The 21,045-nt window shown below is 47.7% G+C and overlaps 1 protein-coding gene across 14 annotated transcripts in view; it reads right to left on the bottom strand.

The window, feature by feature from the left end:
• Window positions 1-21,045, bottom strand: part of NAP1L4 (nucleosome assembly protein 1 like 4) — a 64,924-nt gene that overhangs the window by 12,387 nt on the left and 31,492 nt on the right. For all 14 annotated transcript variants that reach the window (XM_082629551.1, XM_082629559.1, XM_082629558.1 and 11 more), the window contains 6 exons: window positions 17,954-18,095; window positions 12,284-12,370; window positions 10,689-10,820; window positions 6,505-6,576; window positions 1,671-1,810; window positions 317-462 (listed from right to left, as the gene is read on the bottom strand). In XM_082629551.1, the coding sequence (XP_082485677.1) occupies window positions 317-462; window positions 1,671-1,810; window positions 6,505-6,576; window positions 10,689-10,820; window positions 12,284-12,370; window positions 17,954-18,095 (719 nt within the window). The remainder of the gene's footprint in view (window positions 1-316; window positions 463-1,670; window positions 1,811-6,504; window positions 6,577-10,688; window positions 10,821-12,283; window positions 12,371-17,953; window positions 18,096-21,045) is intronic.

Below are 21,045 nucleotides of genomic sequence, written 5' to 3' on the forward strand. Positions count from 1 at the left end.
ATGTAAGTTCCCAAACTCCTTGTGCTCTATACCAAGGCTCGAAGAAAAAACCAAAAACCCACCTGAGAGGGAGGGGTGGGCCGACGACCTGCAGGAGTGTGAGCAGAGCAGCCATGCGGACCCCTCCCCCCGGGGGCGGGGGCATGCAGCTCCCGACAGCCACCCCGGGCTCACCCTCCTGCCAGGACAGGCACCGCTGGGCCCACCCGCACAGCCACGGCTCCGCCCCCCAACGCTCGCCAGAGGACCAGGACCAACTTCCTGATGTTAACAGTCCTTCTGTGTGTAACCTGGAGTCACAACCCAGCCCACTCACCTTTCAGCGGACTGAAGAAGTTGAAAAAGGAATCGTTGGGGACTTGTTTGGTGATTGTTCTGACGGTGCCTCGGCCCTTATGTTTCTGCTTTTTCTTGATGGTTTTGACTGTTACATTTTTTCCTTTCTTCCAGTCAATGGTACACCTACAGGGACAAGACCGTGATCACGGGGGTACACACTCCATGAGAAAAACTGGTCACACGTGTGCCCAGCAAGCAAATCGCAGCTCTGTGCTTAACCCCAAAACAACTTAACAACCTGCGAGCAAGCACTCGGCACACGGTGAGCTCACGCGAAGGCCAGTGAAGGCGGAGGGCCCCGCCAGGCAGGCTGTCAGCGCGGCAGCTCCCGCAGCTGCACAGCTTTAGCCCCCAGATGTTTCGCAGGGGTCCTCCAACGTCCTTCCCGTGACCAGGCCGCTCAAGGGCTTGTCACCTGCTGCCCCTTCACAGACCCCACAGCGCACAGGAAGCCACCCGCTCGGGCGCCTGAATTCTCAAGACGACTAACTAAGCGAGCGGGACAAGTTGGAGAAAGCAAGCAGGTGGCTACCGCAAACACTGGTGACCAGAGCAAGACACAAGTGCTCCAAGTGTGCTGAGCGGCCCCTGGTGGGGACCGCGCTCTGAATCACCCTGGACCAACAGGTAAGCCCTGGCGGTGTCTGAATAGCGTCTGCTCAAGGACATGCCTGGAAAGGCAGGCCTTCTCACCCGATGGCCTGGCCATGGGAAACAATCTGCATTACTCTGGCCATTTCAGTCTAGCAGGATTTTAACAGAGTTCTGTATTACTCACACAGGGAGATTCATCAGGATAAGAACTTGGTTCAGTGAATAAGGATAATTGTTTCAATCAAGAATAAAACAATTTCCCAAACCGTCTCAAACCAACCAAGAGGAGTGAACTCCAAGCCACTCTCCTTGGTGGTCCACAGGCTGCAATCACCAAGGCGCTCAGTCCTGAGGCCAACCACACTCATGCTGCCTCGCCGAGGCCAGCGCTGCCCTGTACTGACTCATTCATTCACTCAACAAATACCTGCTGAGAGGAATTTATTAGTTCAATGATCACTGCTTCACTTAAGGTGACTGGAGGTCCCAATGCCCTCATTAAAACGAGGAAATCGGGCCACTAACCCAAACCCTGGCCCATGTAACCACATGATACATTTCCCAGCGCCAGCCATCATATTCCCAGAGAGACTCTTTAATTTCCATCTTTGTCTTTTGGGCTTTTAAACAGATTAAAGGCTTTCTGCTTTATTCCTAACTTCCATCTTACTTGTAAAGTTGTAAAACCATCTCCTGCTTTTGTTTCAGAAGAAGAAGTTGAAATGGCATTTCCTTACCCGTCACAGTCAACTATTTCAGGACCTTCAAAAGAAAAGGGATCGGCCTTATCTGGCTCTGACTTCATCTTGTACGTTTTTGTCAGGACTGAATTGGTAAAGTAGTCGTTGGGTTCAAAGTGGAACTCTAATACAAAAGACTGGAAAAAAAGACAAAAACTGGGCTAAGCACCACTTAAAATCTATGAATGACTAGCACCCGACTTTATGAATCACACGGTGCTTACTGGAACCCAGCTCTTCCTTAAGCATGACACCACAGGCAGAAACCATGACTGAAAAGCTCAACAGGTATTGCCACATAAGAACCTGTTAACTGTGAAACCACCAGCACAAAGTTAAAGCACAGCGGCAGGCGGGCCAATACCCATCACCCTTAGGGCCCCTGCCACCTCCCCTCCCAGGGAGGACAAGCTCTCCTGAGGTGTGGCTTCTCCCTGCTGCCCCACCCTCCCTTCCCCGAGAGCACAGCAGGGTGGGGGGGGTCTGGAGGCAGAAGGCGGCAGCAGAGCCCTGTCCCCCTCTCCTTTCTCTTGGGCAGAGCAGCTCCTTCTCTGCCGCGCAGCGAAAGGGCCAAGACTCCACGTGGGGAGAGAAGGGGAGGCACTGCCTGGGCCTCTTCAAACCACACCAAGGACAAGTTCACCCTTCACCCCCAAAGCACTCTTCAGACCTAGAGACACGCATGGGAGGAATGGACAAAGGGGTGTACAGAGCAGCGGTAACAAATCAGAAGATATTCGTGTGCACAGTAACAAAATAAATGAAAAATAAAATGAGACGCCCCCGGGCTTCCCTGGTGGCGCAAGTGGTTGAGAGTCCGCCTGCCGATGCAGGGGACACAGGTTTGTGCCCCAGTCTGGGAGGATCCCACATGCCGCGGAGCGGCTGGGCCCGTGAGCCATGGCTGCTGAGCCTGCGCGTCTGGAGCCTGTGCGCCGCGGCGGGAGAGGCCACAACAGTGAGAGGCCCGTGTACCGCAAAAAAAAAAAAAAAAAAAAAAAAAAAAAAAAATTAGACGCCCCCTTTCTGGGCAAAATGTCCAAAGAACACACGGTACTGGCAAGTGTCTTGGGAAGCCAGGGGCTCATACACTGTGAAGGGCTTTGTGAAGGGCTACTTGGCAACATCAAAAAATTAAGAAAATAAAAAACATTCTGCGACCCAATGATTCTGTCTTGAGGAATGCGTCCTATTTCAGAAAGATACCTGGATGGATGCAGCAGTGTGTGCAAAGATACTGACCTCAGCCCTTCTGACTAGACAACCTGGGGGAAGTAAATAACAGAGACAGTCTAAAGGACCGGCTCTGGGTCTGGACAGCCTCTGCCTGTCAGCGCTGTGTGATTCTGGGAAGCTATCCGGCGTCCCCGTGCTTTCGCTTCCTCACCTGCAAACTGGAACGAATACCCCTTTCTTTCCAGGAGCTCACCCGAGGATCAGTCTACGGCAGTGCTCAGAGCAGGGCCAGGTTCACAGGCGTCACCTGCTAAACGTCAGCTCTTTCTATCTTTATTGTGATGGTACAACCATCAGATGAGAAAAAAATTAAGAAGACTAAAAACAAGCCACTTCCACAAGGGCAAGTGAAATAAGAAGTCTCCCAAGAGGGGGATGAGGAAGAGAAGGGCCAGAAGGGCCTGGGAAGTACAGACACAAGTGGCCAAGAGGACCGGAGGCGGTGAAGGGACGGCAGGGATCTGGCCAGGTCTCCGCTGACCCCTGCCAGCGTGGTGTGGGCTGGAGGGGAAGGGAGGTCAACAGCCACAAGTCACTAGTCTGGCAAAACCAAAGTGCAGCGAGGACAGGAAGGCAGCTGTGGGGAATCAGAACATCGGTGGAATCCCTGTCCATGGCTCTCCTGAACCTGACCCCAGGCCCCATAAACCCCATCTTTATCTTGGACTTCAGTCAGTGGAGACGGCTATTACTTGAGAACTGTTGAGGGTGGTGACCACAGGTGTGGATGACCCACCCTGGGGACTGGGCTGGGCTAACGAATGGCACTGTTCTATTCCGTCCTTCATTACGTCCATACAGATATGGACAGAATTATTTATTTTCCTCCTCTCTCTCTCCCCCACTTCCTTCTCCTGCCATTTCTCCAAACCAAGGGTGCTACTTCCTTTCTTCATATCTTCCTACTTTTCCTTCTTTCCCTAGGCCTCTGTTTAGTCAAGAACGAGTCAAACTCCACTGGGGATGACTTAAAGAAAGTATCTAACAGTCCAGCAGAAAAGGGTCCAAGGACGGGGCGACCTCATTCACACCCCCCTACAGCCAAGTCAGCCATGAACCTATGACAAATGCCCAGCCACACTCGCAATTAAGTGTAAAGTTCCATCTCTTCTGCCCAGCAAAGTAAACATGGCTGCTACTGTCTTTGCCGACACTTGTGCTGAAAAGCGGGGAGGCGGTCCCCAGGCAACACTGCCCACGTGGTCAAAGCAGACAACTCAAATCCAGGCAAGCGCCGTATGGGGATTCTCCGTGCTGTTGCTGCAGTGTTGCTCTAGTTTGAAATTATTTCAAACTGGAAAGAAACCATGTGATTGTTACGAAAAGAAAAGCGTACGAAGATAGTATCAGCATCGTCAGGGGTGTAAACTGAACCACCTTTGGGCCTTACAAAGGTTCGTCTCCTTCCACCCAGTAACTACACTAAAAGGAACCTGGACTGAGGAAATCATCAGAAAGTTAAGCAACAGCTTGGGGCGCAAGTAAGCTGACCATAATGCAACAATTTATAGCGGGGTGGTGGTGGCAGGGGCACATTCTGGAGAATGTTGAACCTTTTTGTAGCCAACAAATGCAGCAACTGTTTTCCACCCCGTAGGGCCTACACGAGTTGAAGAGAGCAGTGCAACGCTGCCCACACACTGGGATTCCACTTTGCTGCGGTACAAACATGGTGACCCTGGAGAGTGACCCTGCGGAGGGGCAAACGCCCTGGCGGTGTTTCACTCTGAAGTAAGGTGGTTTCATTTTTAGATATTTTACTTATTTATTTGTTGATTGATTGATTGATTGCTGCGTTGGGTCTCTGCTGCTGTGCGGGTTGTCTCTAGTTGTGGCGAGCGGGGGCTGCTCTTTGTTGCGGTGCGCGGGCTTCTCATTGCGGTGGCTTCTCTTGCTGCGGAGCACGGGCTCTAGGCGCACAGGCTTCAGTAGTTGTGGCACATGAGCACAGCAGTTGTGGCTCACCGGCTCTAGAACTCAGGCTCAGTAGTTGTGGCACACGGGCTTAGTTGCTCCGTGGCATGTGGGATCCTCTCGGACCAGGGCTCGAACCCGTGTACCCTGCACTGGCAGGCAGGGAAGCCCCCATTTCATAATAATTTTTAAAAGGGCAGAGACTATGAGTAAATTCACTAAGCTGCTGATAGTTATCTCTAACAGACAGAGAGCAGAGCGTTCTGTACACTTCTCTGTACTTTCTAAGTTTTCTTATACAAGCACATATGACTTTCACAATGGCTTACAGTCTACGACAGCTAGGGCTCCAGCCTGTCTATGAGCCACGGAAGAGACCGAGGAAAATGTAAGACAGATGGGTTGAGGAAGAAAGGGAATGGACCAAGGAAATCATCGAACAGGTGTGTGTGTGTGTGTGCGCGCGCACACACACACACAGAGAGGGAAAGAGAATTCACACCCATCACAGCAAACTACAGCACTCTGCCACAGGAGGCCTCTAGGGGACGCTGTGGCCAAGCCTCGCACAGGTGAGGAGTGATCACTGGGAAGAAACTGACAAGAGGAAGGCACTGCAATAACCTGGGTGCGGTAGGAAAGGAGGGGCTCCCTCAGCTACCAGAGTGACTCCCAACCTGTGAGCGGGCGTCACTCCAGCTGGTGCCCACACCCCACCTGCAGAGGGATGTGTGAATGTCGCCTCCAGCGTGGAGCAGACCAGGAAAGGGACAGGTACAGGTGTGTGTGCCCCCACCCCTTGCCCCCAGCAGGTATCACCCGCCGGCCAGGGTGGAGGGGATCCCGCTCACACTGCTCTGTGGTGGGGAAGTGGGAAGAGACCGGGCCTCAGCCCCACGGCCCTCAGGCGCTGTGTCTTCAAGACCTGGACCCGAGAGCCTCCAGGCAGGCGGCGGTTGTGTGGTGCTGGAATTGCTGTGGCCCTGGGATGGAGCCCACCAGCCGCAGGCAGACGGGGGGTCACGAACAGTGCTCCCCGAGGACCCCAGCTCAGGCATCACCGCCTCGAGGCTGCTCCACAGAAAAGGACAGGCTGCCTTAGGTCAAACTCCCCGCACTGACTGGCAGGCAGCCTACGAGAGCAAGTGTTCTGGAAAGATGTGTTTCCAGACAAAGCAAAGAGCAGGGAAACATTTTTTCAGTCTTATCTATCTGCAGTGATTCTTAAAGGTAAAACCTAGTACATTTCCTCCACTAGTATCTTGGATTTCCGTTGAAGTGCTGCTTGTATTTGAATACGTACCAACCATCCTGTGCAGCCTGTTTTACATACATTCCACCCCACAAACCTGGGAGACGCTTAGAAGGATGACATCATCCCACCTGACAGAGGAAACAAACTAGCCCAGAAACCACAGCATGGCACAGTGGACGCCACGTCCAAGGTGTCCCCTCCTGCGCCTGACTCCTGCGCCTGCCCCCGAGCAGCTGGTGGGCTGAGTTACTGTCCGGCTGTGCACACTGCCGGGTGAGGCCCAGGGATGCAATATGAGAATACGTGTCTCACTCCAGTCACCCAACAAGTGAGTGGCCGGGTGTAAATTTCTGGCTCCAAGCCCTTTACCCTTAGTGGCCTGACCCTTTCTGACACCAGCCAGGAGTTCAAACAATCAGTACTCACCATAGGCTGTCCAGGGTCTGAAAATCTCACTTTGATGTCCTGCAGGTGTTTCAGGATTGGCTCATCATATTCCTAACCATAAAGAGAAGAAAAGAAAGTTCTGGTGAGCTTTTACAGACAACACACATGTTCTCACTGAGTCACTGTTGCATCTACTCCTAGATAGTGGATAATTAGCCCTATTGGAACTCTGTCCTTGTCACTCCCAGGAAGCCACCCAAATCTGTTCAGTCACTAGCAGTCTTAGGGTGGCAGCAATGAGGTGCCACCTTTGTCTGGCACGGAGCACTGGTAACCACCAATGCCAAGCCAGAAGGGTATCACGCTCATTGCCAGGGGCATGAGCCCTGACTGATTTCACAGCCCCACCAGCTGCCAGTATAGACGGGGTCAAAAATGCCATCAATTAAGACTGCTGGTCCTCAGCATCTCCTAAGAGACAGAATCAGAAGAAATGCCTGGACAAGCTATTGACCTTGGCAGCCAATTCCCCCTGCTTAGGGCACGTGGTGATAAATATCCCAAATCCAACGACACACACAGTCAAGGACACTCACAAAGCAAGCCTGAGACCTAACTCCTAACGACAGCTCTGTGCCTTTACGAGTCATCGTTATGCAAACACAGAGTTCACCAGGGCCTGTCATTTGAGAAAGGCCAACTGAGAAAAACTCAGAAAAAAGAAAAATCACAGGACCTGAAACCCAGTGACCACATACTCACGAGAGGTGCTTTATTTGTGAAACAGTCACCTCACCGTGGAAGTCTGGGGACTGGACCAAAAGGATTTCCTGAGGTTCTGCTGAGCCTGATAAGTACCAACTTCCCAATTTTAAATTCTTTCTACATCACAGGCCTCGCTTAATGCACTTCACTTTACTGTGCTTCACAGATATTTTGGTGCGTTTTTTGGTTTGTGTTTGTTTTTGTTTTGTTCTTGTTGCAAATTGAAGGTTTATGACAACCCTGCATTGTCAGACGATGGTTAGGATTTTTTAGCAATGAAGTATTTTTAAATTAAGGTACGTACATTTTTGAGACATAATGCTATCGCACACGTAATAGATTACAGTACAGTGTAAACCTAACTTTTATGACGCACCAGGGAACCAAAAAATTCATGTGACTCACTTTAATGCTACATTCACTTTATTGCAGGGGTCTGGAACCAAACCCACAATGTCTCCGAGGTCTGCCTGCATAGAACAAACCAAAAAAAAAGCAGTAACAAAGGCACCTTCCAAGTCTCTAGACAAAAAGTTAAGTCCAAAGCAGTTTCCAAAGAAGGCCACATCAGTCTGAGATGTCAGATCCTAAATTCTAGAACCAGAAAACACTTGGCTCCAAGATCACGTGTATCACTGACTGAGCACGTATGCCTAGTTCTAGAATCGCCAAGGTGAATGTATCACCAGTATGTTTTCCAAATACGCGGCACTGGGATCTTCAAGCTCACTGCAGTCGAGCTAGCAGCACCCGCTGACACCACCCCAGAGCCAGGAGATGGCCGTTATGTTCTTGATCTCTTCCAACAGCCTCATGCCTTGAGGGCCAAGGACCTTCTATGGCCCAGACCACAACGGAAAGCCCTAAGTTAGCAGGCTCAAAACTCAGGGCCGACAGTGGAAGCAACTCAGGGACTGATTTAAAGCTGCTCTCCCTAAATTTCAAAACTCTGCTTTTGGACCTATCTTGGCCACCACCAACAGAGAACCCAAGGACCTACAGCCAAACCCACCTTTGGGATTTGATGTCTGACCAAAATGGAACCTACTACCATTACTTGCTTCGGGTTATAAACGGCCCAAACCACATTTCATCACTCTCTGCATACTAAATGAGGACTCAAAAAATGACATGTCTTTTTACAACTGTAAGACAAAAAGCAGCGAGACACTCTGTGACATAAATACTGAAGCACTGACACTAAGACAGAGGTGTTGGGAGACCGGAAGAGACACCTCATTCAAGTACAGCTGACTGTACTTGAAACCAAAGAAATGCTACAGACAAAGCAGCAGCGCCATCCCTGGGTTACTAACTGGCTGGCCGGGCAACACCAGGAGCCAGGTCTCCCAATCAGGTCGCCTAACCGGCACCAAAAAGCCTACCTCGTGACACCCCTGCCACCACTCACAGTGCGCCCCCAACCTGCAGCACGGGCATCACCTGGGGGACACACCAGAAACGAAGATCCTCAGGCCCCACCCAGACCTGCTGACTCAGAGCCTGCACTTCCACGAGACGTCCCAGTGACAGGTACACACACCCTTCTCCATCTGCTCTGCCGGCATGGGGATTTTCAACCCTTGGGGTACATCAGAATCATCAGAGAGCTTCTACAAACACCTCAAACTCTCGCTGACCTGTGGGTGGGGAGGCACTGATGCTGCTATTTAGTTTGTTTTTTTTTTTTTCCCCGATACGCGGGCCTCTCACTGTTGTGGCCTCTCCCATTGCGGAGCACAGGCTCCAGATGGCGCAGGCTCAACGGCCATGGCTCACAGGCCCAGCCGCTCCGCGGCATGTGGGATCTTCCCGGACCGGGGCACGAACCCGTGTCCCCTGCATCGGCAGGCGGACTCTCAACCACTGCGCCACCAAGGGAAGCCCTGCTATTTAGTTTTAAAAGTTGCCCAAGTGACTAACGTACAGGCAGGGTGAGGATCTGGTTCTAGCATATATTACTCAATTTTCCCAATAAATTTCTGGCTCATGGCGTTCTAGTCTTCTAGTATTCTTGGTCTAGTGTACTTTCTTTCTTTTCTTTTTTTTTGGCCACGCCGCTCAGCTTATGGGATCTTAGTTCCCGAACCAAGGACTGAACCCAGGCCCTGGCAGTAAAAGTGCCAAGTCCTAACCACTGGAACGCCGGGAATTCCCAATGGTCTAGTATTCTTAAACCGCACCTTTTCATATGAGACGATAAAACACAGGCTATTGTTAAGTCATGTATTTTAAATGCTCCCCCCGTCTGGAAGGGGAGTAAGAAACGCATCCCCTCTACCTTTTCTTCAGTTCTGGCTTACAGATAAGCACTGAACAAGGCAGGCAGCAGACGTAGCAACGCAGCAACTCTCCAGAACCATTGTAACTGCAGCTGTGAAACCTCTGCAAACGGCAGTAGAGCGAGCTAGCTGCATGCCACCTGTGGCCGTGTTCTGATATAAAAGCAGTGTGCTGACCCATCTGGGATAAGCCCAAATGCAGAGATGGCCCCCTCTGTGGGCTTCTGAGCAGTACCTATTTCTGAATTCTGGAAACTTCTACCATAACTGAGCTCAGGGAAAGTCACATCTGTTACCTTTTAATTGGTTCACCATTTCATTAGAGAAAGCTCAACAAGGCAAGACAAAGAAAGTTTGACCATTCCCATTAAAAAAAAAAAAAAAAAAAAAGACGTTTTCGGGCTACCCTGGTGGCGCAGTGGTTGAGAGTCCGCCTGCCGATGCAGGGGATATGGGTTCGTGCCCCGGTCCGGGAGGATCCCACATGCCGCGGAGTGGCTGGGCCCGTGAGCCATGGCCGCTGAGCCTGTGTGTCCGGAGCCTGTGCTCCGCGACGGGAGAGGCCACAACAGTGAGAGGCCCGCGTGTGGCAAAAAAAAAAAAAAAAAAAAAAAAGACTTTTTCAAGGAAAGTGATTAGAATTTATTAGCAACTTGTTAAATATTTGTACAACTAGCAAGGCGGCACAACAGGCCCATTTCAAATTCCAAAAATCAATCAAAACAGAAGACTGCGTGACAGCGAGCGTGAGCCTGTGTGTAAACGCACTCATGGGTACACGTGTACACACACACGCACACACACTTCACCACTCAGTATCAACTCCTCCACTCCCGCCCCTTGTCCTCACGCGTCTCGCTTGTCCACATCATTGTGAGGTAGAGAAGGGTCTGGAATCTGTTAACAAGCTTCCTGGGGTGAGACAACAGACACTTTACAGGAGACAAAGCGACCCTAAGCTCGGCTGAGGTTCCGTGTGGCAGGCCTTTCCTTGAGGGCCGCTACACGAGGGCACACGGGGGCTCCAGCTGCAGCCAGGCCTCCCGGGGACCCTGACTCCTCTGAGTTATACAGAAGGCGCCTTTCCACCCACAAACAACAACTGCTAGACATGCTGTTGAAAGTTCACAAGTAAATAATGTCTTCTATACAGTGGGAATGTGCCTGTGTGCTTACCTGAACTAATTCACTTAGCATATCTACATTTCTGAAGATGGTAAACCAGAACTCTGGAATTCCTTTTGGGTTTGGCTCTTCTGCTGCTGCTGCTTCTTTTTCTGCTATGACTGCTTTATTTTTTATGTCTCCCTAGAAAAATAAAGATGCAAAATTGGATACTTATCATGAAGCAACAACTTTACAAATAACTGAATGGCTTAATACAGACCATATTTTCAGAATCCCAAGTAAACTTCTATCAAAAACCCTTGCTCTCTGAAACTGCATCTCCAAGACCACTGTGCCCATCACAATTTCCAACGTCTCTGAGGAACAAAGCATTTAAGGCATTCCAGCCAGATGTAACTCCATGATGTAATTTTAGATCAAGGGGAAAAGAGCTGAAGAGCTGATACAATGCCCCCGACTTGGGGAAGGCTGTCCAGTACCGGCTCGCTGTCCATCCTGGGATAACCACCAGGGGGATACTCCAGGATCTCCAGCAACAAGAAACTGCCCCGCAAGCTGCATGTCCAACGATACGGAGATGTTGGGACAGAGGCACCATGCAAACATCAGGGGGGTGATGAGAAAGGCGATGTGGCCACGAGGAGGGTAGTCTTTTCTAACATCACAGGCCTGACATGTGATTCTTAGGAGGACATGATCACAAGGGGCTTTTTAAGTTAACAAGGGCAGATTTTCCTCGCACAATGAAGAACTGATTCACAACTATACTGATCCACAGGCATGGCTTCAACTACGCCAGATTCTACATGTTTTTAAAATATCAGAAAGATACATAGCTACCAAAAGTAACATACACTTAAAAAAACAAAAACAAAAAACCCCCGGAAGTTTATAGTCTAGGATAGAAAAGCCACTCCCAAATGTAAAATCAGGTCAACAAAGTTTACCTTGCCATGTTGGGACTTTCCGTGGCACTGGAATGATACCTGTCACCAAGAAAACGCTGCAAGCAGGTGATGGACAGGGCACATCACCAAAAGGACCATTTACCAATGTAAAGTGGCGAGATGCACTGGGGCTACTTCACTGTCACTGCTGGTCCCCGAGCAGGATGGCATGGATGTTTCCAGTATGCTCTCCCCACCACAGCCCACCCTCTAGTACCTGCCCTTCTAGACATAGCTGTGCTCTCCCTTGTGGGTCTTTGCTTTCTCTCGACTAAGACTTTTTCTGATGTTTTAATCTCCACTCCCCTGATCCCTTATCTCACTGTACCACTGTGCAGAGGTGCCACAGACGGCTGAGAAAGGGGACTGTGTCTGGCTCACCACATTAACTAACACAACCAAGCTGCCCGGTTTCACTGTCATAAAGAAATCTAAACACCCAACCTAAGGCTGAAGCCGCACCTACTGTTAGGAGCTCTTTCCTTTGTGAAAGAACACCATCAAGTTTCTTTTTTTTCCCCACCAGCCGCGCTGCACGGGATCTCAGTTCCCCAGACCAGGGATTTCAGGGATTTAACCCAGGCCACGGCAGTGAAAGCGCAAAATCCTAACCACTAGATCACCACCCCGAACCATCTTATTTCTAACAGCATTAAAACAGAACACAAGTGGCGCTCATTAAAAAAAAAAACTTACGGCCAATTTGTCCTCCTCTTCATCTTCACTATGCCATTCGGATTCTGCATCTGTCGGCTCAGCATCACCAGTGATGAATTCCCTTCTCTAAGTAAAAACAAGATCTTCTTACCGTTACATTCAGTTACTCAGAAACTTGAGAGTAAAGACAGTGAACTTGTAAATAATGTGTATAAAAAGACTGAAAACTGGATGCTTTTATAGCTTAAGATTCTAAGTTTTGAGGCTTAAAGAATAACATTCAGGGAGACCTTCAAGATGGCGGAGGAGTAAGACGTGGAGATCACCTTCCCCCCCACAAAGACATCAAAAATACATCTACATGTGGAACAACTCCTACAGAACACCTACTGAACGCTGGCAGAAGACCTCAGACTTCCCAAAAGGCAAGAAACTCCCCCACGTACCTGGGTAGGGCAAAAGAAAAAAAGAAAAAACACAGACAAAAGGATAGGGACGGGACCTGCACCTCTGGGAGGGAGCTGTAAAGGAGGAAAGGTTTCCACACACTAAGAGCCCCTTCGCGGGCAGAGACAGGGGGTGGGCAGGGGGGGAAGCTTCAGAGCCACGGAGGAGAGTGCAGCAACAGGGGTGCAGAGAGCCAAGCGAAGAGATTCCCCGCACAGAGGATCGGTGCCGACCAGCACTCACCAGCCCGAGAGGCTTGTCTGCTCACCGCCGGACGGGTGGGGGCTGGGAGGTCAGATCCCAGGGAGAGGACTGAGGTTGGCTGCATGAACACAGCCTGAAGGGGGTTAGTGCGCCACAGCTAGCCAGGAGGGAGTCCGAGAAAAAGCCTGGACCTGCCTAAGAGGCAAGAGACCATTGTTTCAGGGTGCGCGAGGAGAGGGGATTCAGAGCACCACCTAAACGAGCTCCAGAGACGGGTGCGAGCCGCGGCTATCTGCGCGGACCCCCGAGACGGGCCTGGGACGCAAAGGCTGCTGCTGCCACCAAGAAGCCTGTGTGCGAGCGCAGGTCACTATCCACACCGCCCCTCCTGGGAGCCTGTGCAGCCCGCCACTGTCAGGGTCCTGTGATCCAGGGACAACTTCCCCGGGAGAACACACGGCATGCCTCAGGCTGTAGTAATGTCACGACGGCCTCTGCCGCTGCAGGCTCACCCCACATTTCGTACCCCTCCCTCCCCCCAGCCTGAGTGAGCCAGAGCCCCCAAATCAGCTGCTCCTTTAACCCTGTCCTGTATGACCAATACACCTTCAGGCGACCTATATGCAGAAGTGGGGCTGATACAAAGCTGAACCCCGGGAGCTGTGCGAACAGAGAAGAGAAAGGGAAATCTCTTCCAGCAGCCTCAGAAGCAGCAGATTAAATCTCCACAATCAACTTGATGTACCCTGCATCTGTGGAATACCTGAACAGACAACAAATCATCCCAAAATTGAGGCGATGGACTTTGAGAGCAACTGTACACTTGGGGTTTGCTTTCTGCATCTAATTTGTTTCTGGTTTTCTGTTTATCTTAGTTTACTATTTAGAGTTTATTATCACTGGTAGATTTGTTTATTCATTTGGTTGCTGTCTTCCTTCTTTTTTAATATATGTAGATATATATATATATTTTTCCTTTTTCTCCTCTTGTGAGTGTGTATGTGTATGCTTCTTTGTGTGATTTTGTCTGTACAGCTTTGCTTTTACCATCTGTCCTAGGGTTCTGTCTGTCCAGTTATTTTTTTTTTTTAAAGTATAGATTTTAGCGCTTGCTATCATTGGTGGATTTGTTTTTTGGTTAGGTTGCTCTCTTCTTTCTTTCTTCTTTTTAAATTACTTTAAACTTTTTTTTATTTTTAATAATTAATTTTTAATTTTAATAAATTTCATTTCTTTTCTTTCCACAATAGTGAGAGGCCCGTGTACTGCAAAAAAAAAAAAAAAAAAGAAAAAAAAGAAACAAGAAACATCTCAACTAAACAACCGAAACTTACACCTAAAGCAATTAGAGAAAGAAGAACAAAAAAAAACCCAAAATTAGCAGAAGGAAAGAAATCATAAAGATCAGATCAGAAATAAATGAAAAAGAAATGAAGAAAACCACAGCAAAGATCAATAAAACTAAAAGCTGGTTCTTTGAGAAGATAAAACAAAATTGTAAAACCATTAGCCAGACTCATCAAGAAAAAAAGGGAGAAGACTCAAATCAACAGAATTAGAAATGAAAAAGGAGAATAACTGACACTGCAAAATTACAAAGGATCATGTATTACAAGCAACTATATGCCAATAAATGGACAACGTGGAAGAAATGGAAACGTTCTTAGAAATGCACAACCTTCCGACACTGTACCAGGATGAAATAGAAAATAAAAACAGACAAATCACAAGCACTGAAATTGAAACTGTGATTAAAAATCTTCCAGGGCCTCCCTGGTGGCGCAGTGGTTGAGAGTCCGCCTGCCGATGCAGGGGATGCGGGTTCGTGCCCCGGTCTGGGAGGATCCCATATGCCGCGGAGCGGCTGGGCCCGTGAGCCATGGCCGCTGGGCCTGCGCGTCCGGAGCCTGTGCTCCGCAACGGGAGAGGCCACAACAGTGAGAGGCCCGCATACCGCAAAAAGAAAAAAAAAAAAAAAAAAATCTTCCAAACAACAAAAGCCCAAGACCAGATGGCTTCACAGGCAAATTCTATCAAACATTTAGAGAAGAGCCAACACCTATCCTTCTCAAAATCTTCCAAAATATAGCAGAGGGATGAATACTCCCAAACTCATTCTATGAGGCCACCATCACCCTGATACCAAAAACAGACAAACATGTCACAGAGAAAAAAACTACAGGCCAATATCACTGATGAACATAGATGCAAAAATCCTCAACAAAATACTAGCAAATAATCCAAGAGAATGTTAAAAGGATCATACACCATGATCAAGTGGAGTTTATCCCAGGAATGCAAGGATTCTTCAATATACACAAATCAATCAATGTGATACACCACATTAACAAACTGAAGGAGAAAAAACATATGATCATCTCAATAGATGTAGAAAAAGCTTTCAACAAAATTCAACACCCATTTATGATAAAAACCCTCCAGAAAGTAGGCACAGAGGGAAATTACCTCAACATAATAAAGGCCATATATGACAAACCCACAGCCAACATCATTCTCAGTGGTGAAAAACTGAAACCATTTCCTCTAAGATCAGGAAAAAGACAAGGTTGTCCACTCTCACCACTATTATTCAACATAGCTTTGGAAGTTTTAGCCACAACAATCAGAGAAGAAAAAGAAATAAAAGGAATCCAAATTGGAAAAGAAGTAAAGCTGTCACTGTTTGCAGATGACATGATATGATATGTAGAGAATCCAAAAGATGCTACCAGAAAACTACTAGAGCTAATCAATGAATTTGGTAAAGTAGCAGGATACAAAATTAATGCACAGAAATCTCTGGCATTCCTATACACTAGTGATGAAAAATCTGAAAGAGAAATTAAGGAAACACTCCCATTTACCACTGCAACAAAAAGAATAAAATACCTAGGAATAAACCTACCTAATGAGACAAAAGACCTGTATGCAGAAAACTATAAGAAATTAAAGAAATTATGAAAGAAATTAAAGATGATACAAACAGATGGAGAGATATACCGTGTTCCTGGATTGGAAGAATCAACATTATTAAAATGACTATACTATCCAAAGCAATCTACAGATTCAATGCAATCCCTATCAAACTACTAATGGCATTTTTCACAGAACTAGAACAAAAAACTTTACAATTTGTATGGAAACACAAAAGACCCTGAAGAGCCAAAGCAATCTTGAGAAAGAAAAACGGAGCTGGAGGAATCAGGCTCCCTGGCTTCAGACTATACTACAAAGCTACAGTAATCAAGACACTATGGTACTGGCACAGAATCAGAAGTACAGATCAATGGAACAGGATAGAAAGCCCAGATAAACCCATGCACCTACCGTCACCCTGTTTTTGATAAAGGAGGCAAGAATATACAATGGAGAAAAGACAGCCTCTTCAGTAAGTGGTGCTAGGAAAACTGGACAGCTACATGCAAAAGAATGAAATTAGAACACTCCCTAACACCATACACAAAAATAAACTCAAAATGGATTAAAGACCTAAATGTAAGGCCAGACACTATCAAACTCTTAGAGGAAAACATAGGCAGAACACTCTACGACATAAATCACAGCCAGATCCTTTTTGACCCACCTCCTAGAGAAATGGAAATAAAAACAAAAATAAAGAAATGGGACCTAATGAAACTTCAAAGCTTTTGCACAGCAAAGGAAAACATAAACAAGATGAAAAGACAACCCTCAGAATGGGAGAAAGTATTTGCAAATGAAGCAACTGACAAAGGATTAATCTCCAAAATTTACAAGCAGTTCATACAGCTCAATATCAAAAAAAAAACAGGCTTCCCTGGTGGCGCAGTGGTTGAAAGTCCGCCTGCCGATGGAGGGAAAACGGGTTCATGCCCCAGTCCGGGAAGATCCCACATGCCGTGGAGCGGCTGGGCCCGTAAGCCATGGCCGCTGAGCCTGCACTCCACAACGGGAGAGGCCACAACAGTGAGAGGCCCGTGTACCACAAAAAAAAAAAAACCAACCCAATCCAAGAATGGGCAGAAGACCTAAAACAGACATTTCTCCAAAGAAGATATACAGATTGTGAACAAACACATGAAAGGATGCTCAAAATCACTAATCATTAGAGAAATGCAAATCAGAACTACAATGAGGTATCACCTCACACCGGTCAAAATGGCCATCATCAAAAAATCTACAAACAATAAATGCTGGAGAGGGTGTGGAGAAAAGGGAACCCTCTTGCACTGTTGGTGGGAATGTAAATTGATACAGCCACTATGGAGAACAGCGAGGAGGTTCCTTAAAAACTAAAGATAGAACTACCATACGACCCAGCAATCCCACTACCGGGCATATACCCTGAGAAAACCATCATTCAAAAAGAGTCATGTACCACAATGTTCACTGCAGCTCTATTTATAATAGCCAGGACATGGAATCAATGTAAGTGTCCATCAACAGCTGAATGGATAAAGAAGATGTGGCATATATATACAATGGAATATCACTCAGCCATAAAAAGAAACGAAATTGAGTTATTTGTAGTGAGGTGGATGGACCTAGACTCTGTCATACAGAGTGAAGTCAGAAAGAGAAAAACAAATACCGTATGCTAACACATATATATGGAATCTAAAAAAAAAGTGGTTCTGAAGAACCTAGGGGCAGAACAGGAATAAAGACACAGACATAGAGAATGGACTTGAGGACACTGGGAGGGGAAAGGGTAAGCTGGGACGAAGTGAGAGAGTGGCATGGACATATATACACTACAAAATGTAAAACAGATAGCTAGTGGGAAGCAGCCGCATAGCACAGGGAAATCAGCTCGGTGCTTTGTGACCACCTAGAGGGGTGGGATAGGGAGGGTGGGAGGGAGAGGCAAGAGGGAGGAGATATGGGGACATATGTATATGTGTAACTGATTCACTTTGTTATAAAGCAGAAACTAACACACCATTGTAAAGCAATTATACGCCAATGAACATGTTAAAAAAAAAAGTAACATTCAATGATTCACTGGGTACATCTGGATGTTTTGCCTGAAGAACTTTCTGAAATATACTAATTAAGTTTACTAACAGAGTTCCCTACCTTGTCAAAGAGAGGCTGGTATAATGCTGCATACTTTCTTTCCAAGTCATGAACTTCTTCATAGAACTTGGCTTCTATATGAGCGCATTTCACCTGAAGTTGTTTCAGTGCGTTGATTCTTCTTTTTACTGCTTTGGGTAAACTAAAAGAGAGGGAATAAAAAATAAAACATCCATATGCCTGCAAAATAAGGTGGCATGCTTATTTTTTACTAAAATAAATTAATGTTAACATAGAATTAACACCCTTACCGTGAAAAAGAGCTCCTAAAAATCATTAAGGACAAACACCACCTCCCCGCCCCCCCCACCAAAAGCAGGGTGGTGGCGGAAGAGGAAACTGAGGAGGAGGAAACTGAAAGATAATTCACAAAAAATACAAATAATGAAATACGGAAGAAAGGTCCAATCTCATGAAATATCGAAAAGAATGTTTATTTATTTATTTATTTATTTATTGCCTTACGCGGGCCTCTCACTGTTGTGGCCTCTCCCGTTGTGGAGCACAGGCTCTGGACACGCAGGCTCAGTGGCCATGGCTCACGGGCCCAGCCGCTCCGCGGCATGTGAGATCTTCCCGGACCGGGGTACGAACCCGTGTCCCCTGCGTCGGCAGGCGGACTCTCAACCACTGCGCCACCAGGGAAGCCCAAGAATGTAAATTTAAAAGAACTGCTGTCTTTTCCTTACCAAATTGGCAATTAAAAAATAATTCCCAGGGGGCACTTCCCTGGCGGTCCAGTGGTTAGGGCTCTGCACTGTCACTGCCGAGGGCCTGGTTCAACCCCTGGTCGGGGAAGTAAGATCCCGCAAGCCTCGAGGTGTAGCCAAAAAAATTTTTTTAAATAAAAGAGAGAAGAAAATTTTTAAAATTCCCAGGTTTGATGAGGCTGAGGGCAGAGGCCCTCTAATTGACTCATCTTTCTTAAGGGTAAACAAGAACCTTGAAAATATTCTTTGCATCTACTTCTAAGAATTTATCCTAAGGAAATAACCAAATGTTTATGTGCTGGAGTGACCAGTGATATATTATTTGTAAAAGTGAAAGACTGGGAACAATGACAAGATGAGCAGAATTAAAACAGGGCCTGTCCACAACCATGTCCTCAAGGAATACTCAGCACCACAGGACAAGCTCTTGCTGACACAGCGAGGGAAAAACCAGAAACAACAGAGACAAGGCGTGCATTCTAGTCTAGAGTCAGACAACTACCAGCTCCTTAGCCCTTTGATACTTCTTACCTTCTAAGCAACATTTTAGTTTGTATGCCTTACTTTTATAAATCAGAAGGGAAAAAAACATTTTAAACCCATTAAAATCATTTGTTTAACCTGAAGCCCTTAGTCACAATCTGGAACAAAGAGCAGACTCCTGCGGACTTCCCTGGTGGTGCAGTGGTTAGTTAAGACTCTGCTCTCCCAATGCAGGGGGCCCAGGTTCTATCCCTGGTCAGGAACTAGATCCTACATGCCGCAACTAAGGAGCCCGCCTGCCGCAACTAAGATCCGGCGCAACCAAATAAATTAAAAAAAAAAAAAAAAAAAAAAAAAAGAGCAGACACCTGGGCCCCACAAAGACCCACACTATCCCCCTTGGTGGGCCTGGGTCCTGCCCTCTGAGTCCTCCTCCATGTGGGCTGACTCCTCAAGGGCAGGGCTGGCATTAGTCTAATGGTATACAGTACCAGGCAGCTTCCAAGCACAGCATGGTTTAGAAAACACAGCCATCAAGGGGGACTGGTTGCAGAACCCTGCGGGTATCAAAATCCATGGATGCTCAAGTCCCTTATATAAAATGGTATAGTGTCTGCACACTAAGCACATCCTCCCATATACTATAAATCAGCACTAGATTGCTTACCATACCTAATACAATGTAAATGTTATGTAAATAGTTGCTGGCGTGCGGCAAATTCAAGTTTTGCTTTCTGGAACTTTCTGGAAAATTTTCCCCCCAATATTTTTGATCCGCAGTTGGTTGAATCTGCAGATGCACAATCCAGGGAACCCGTGGATACAGAGGGTCAACTGTAGTGGAAAAGCCTTGAATCACAAAGGACCCTGTCCTGGTATAATCATACCCATGGCAACCTCAGTTTGGACAAAGGTCCTTCACCACAGACTGCCAACTACAGAAACCGCTCTAGAACCTATTGCTAGTGAGAGAACAAGGAAAAAGCAGAGTAAGAATTTACTAACACTGAATACATTAACATCTGTACTTCTTTTCTACACTAATCACACAACCTAACGTTATTTCCTAACTTTCAAATCTTCCTAATGGAGTAAAAATACAAGGACCTCTAGGCCAACGGAACCCAGATATCCTCCCCAGCCAGCCTCCAAACCACACACCATTCTCCTCCCCACAACAGGCACGTCACGTACAGCATGGAACGGGGAACTAATTCTATCGCACAAAACCTTGTTCCCCTCCCCCATTTCCTCTCAGCACATGCCACCCCATTCACCCGGTTTCTGAAGCCAGAAACTAGAAACCACCACCCACGCTCAGCTCTCCTACCTGCACCCAGCATCACCACGCCCCACTGATCTAGTCTGCAAACACTTCACAGAACCTTCCCCACTAGGTCACCCCCCGAAAGAACCCTCTCTACGGGCAGAGCAGACCCCAAGCGTGCCCCCCTCTGTGACAACATCCCCAGCCCCGCGTGGGACAGCCAGTATGTGTGCGGGGTGACACTCTGAAACCCAGCCGTGCACTGACTGTAGGAGGGAAGCCCGGAGCAGCTCATCCCTCCGCAGGAAGACAGCCAGGCCCCGAGAAGAGCAGTCCAAGGGCTTGAAGGGTGGGCATCCTTGTGGTGTTCACTGTGCAGTACAACCAAGACACAGACCTCGTCCAAATAAGCCACGTTTCGGTGTTGCAGGCTCACGTAGGTGAGCTGGGCAGGACTGGGTCTCTTAGCGAACCAGGAGCCACAATGAAGAGAAAGCACCGCCCCCATCTGCCTGTACCTCCGCCCCCTGCTGATACCCCAGTCTGCCTGCTCATGGGACCTGTGAAGGCCTCTCACCCTACAGGCTGGCACCGTACACGCGCCCATAACTTGACACACCGCACTACCCTGG

Source organism: Mesoplodon mirus (genome assembly GCF_964341445.2).
Source record: "Mesoplodon mirus genome assembly, chromosome: 7".
Classification (NCBI taxonomy): domain Eukaryota; kingdom Metazoa; phylum Chordata; class Mammalia; order Artiodactyla; family Ziphiidae; genus Mesoplodon; species Mesoplodon mirus.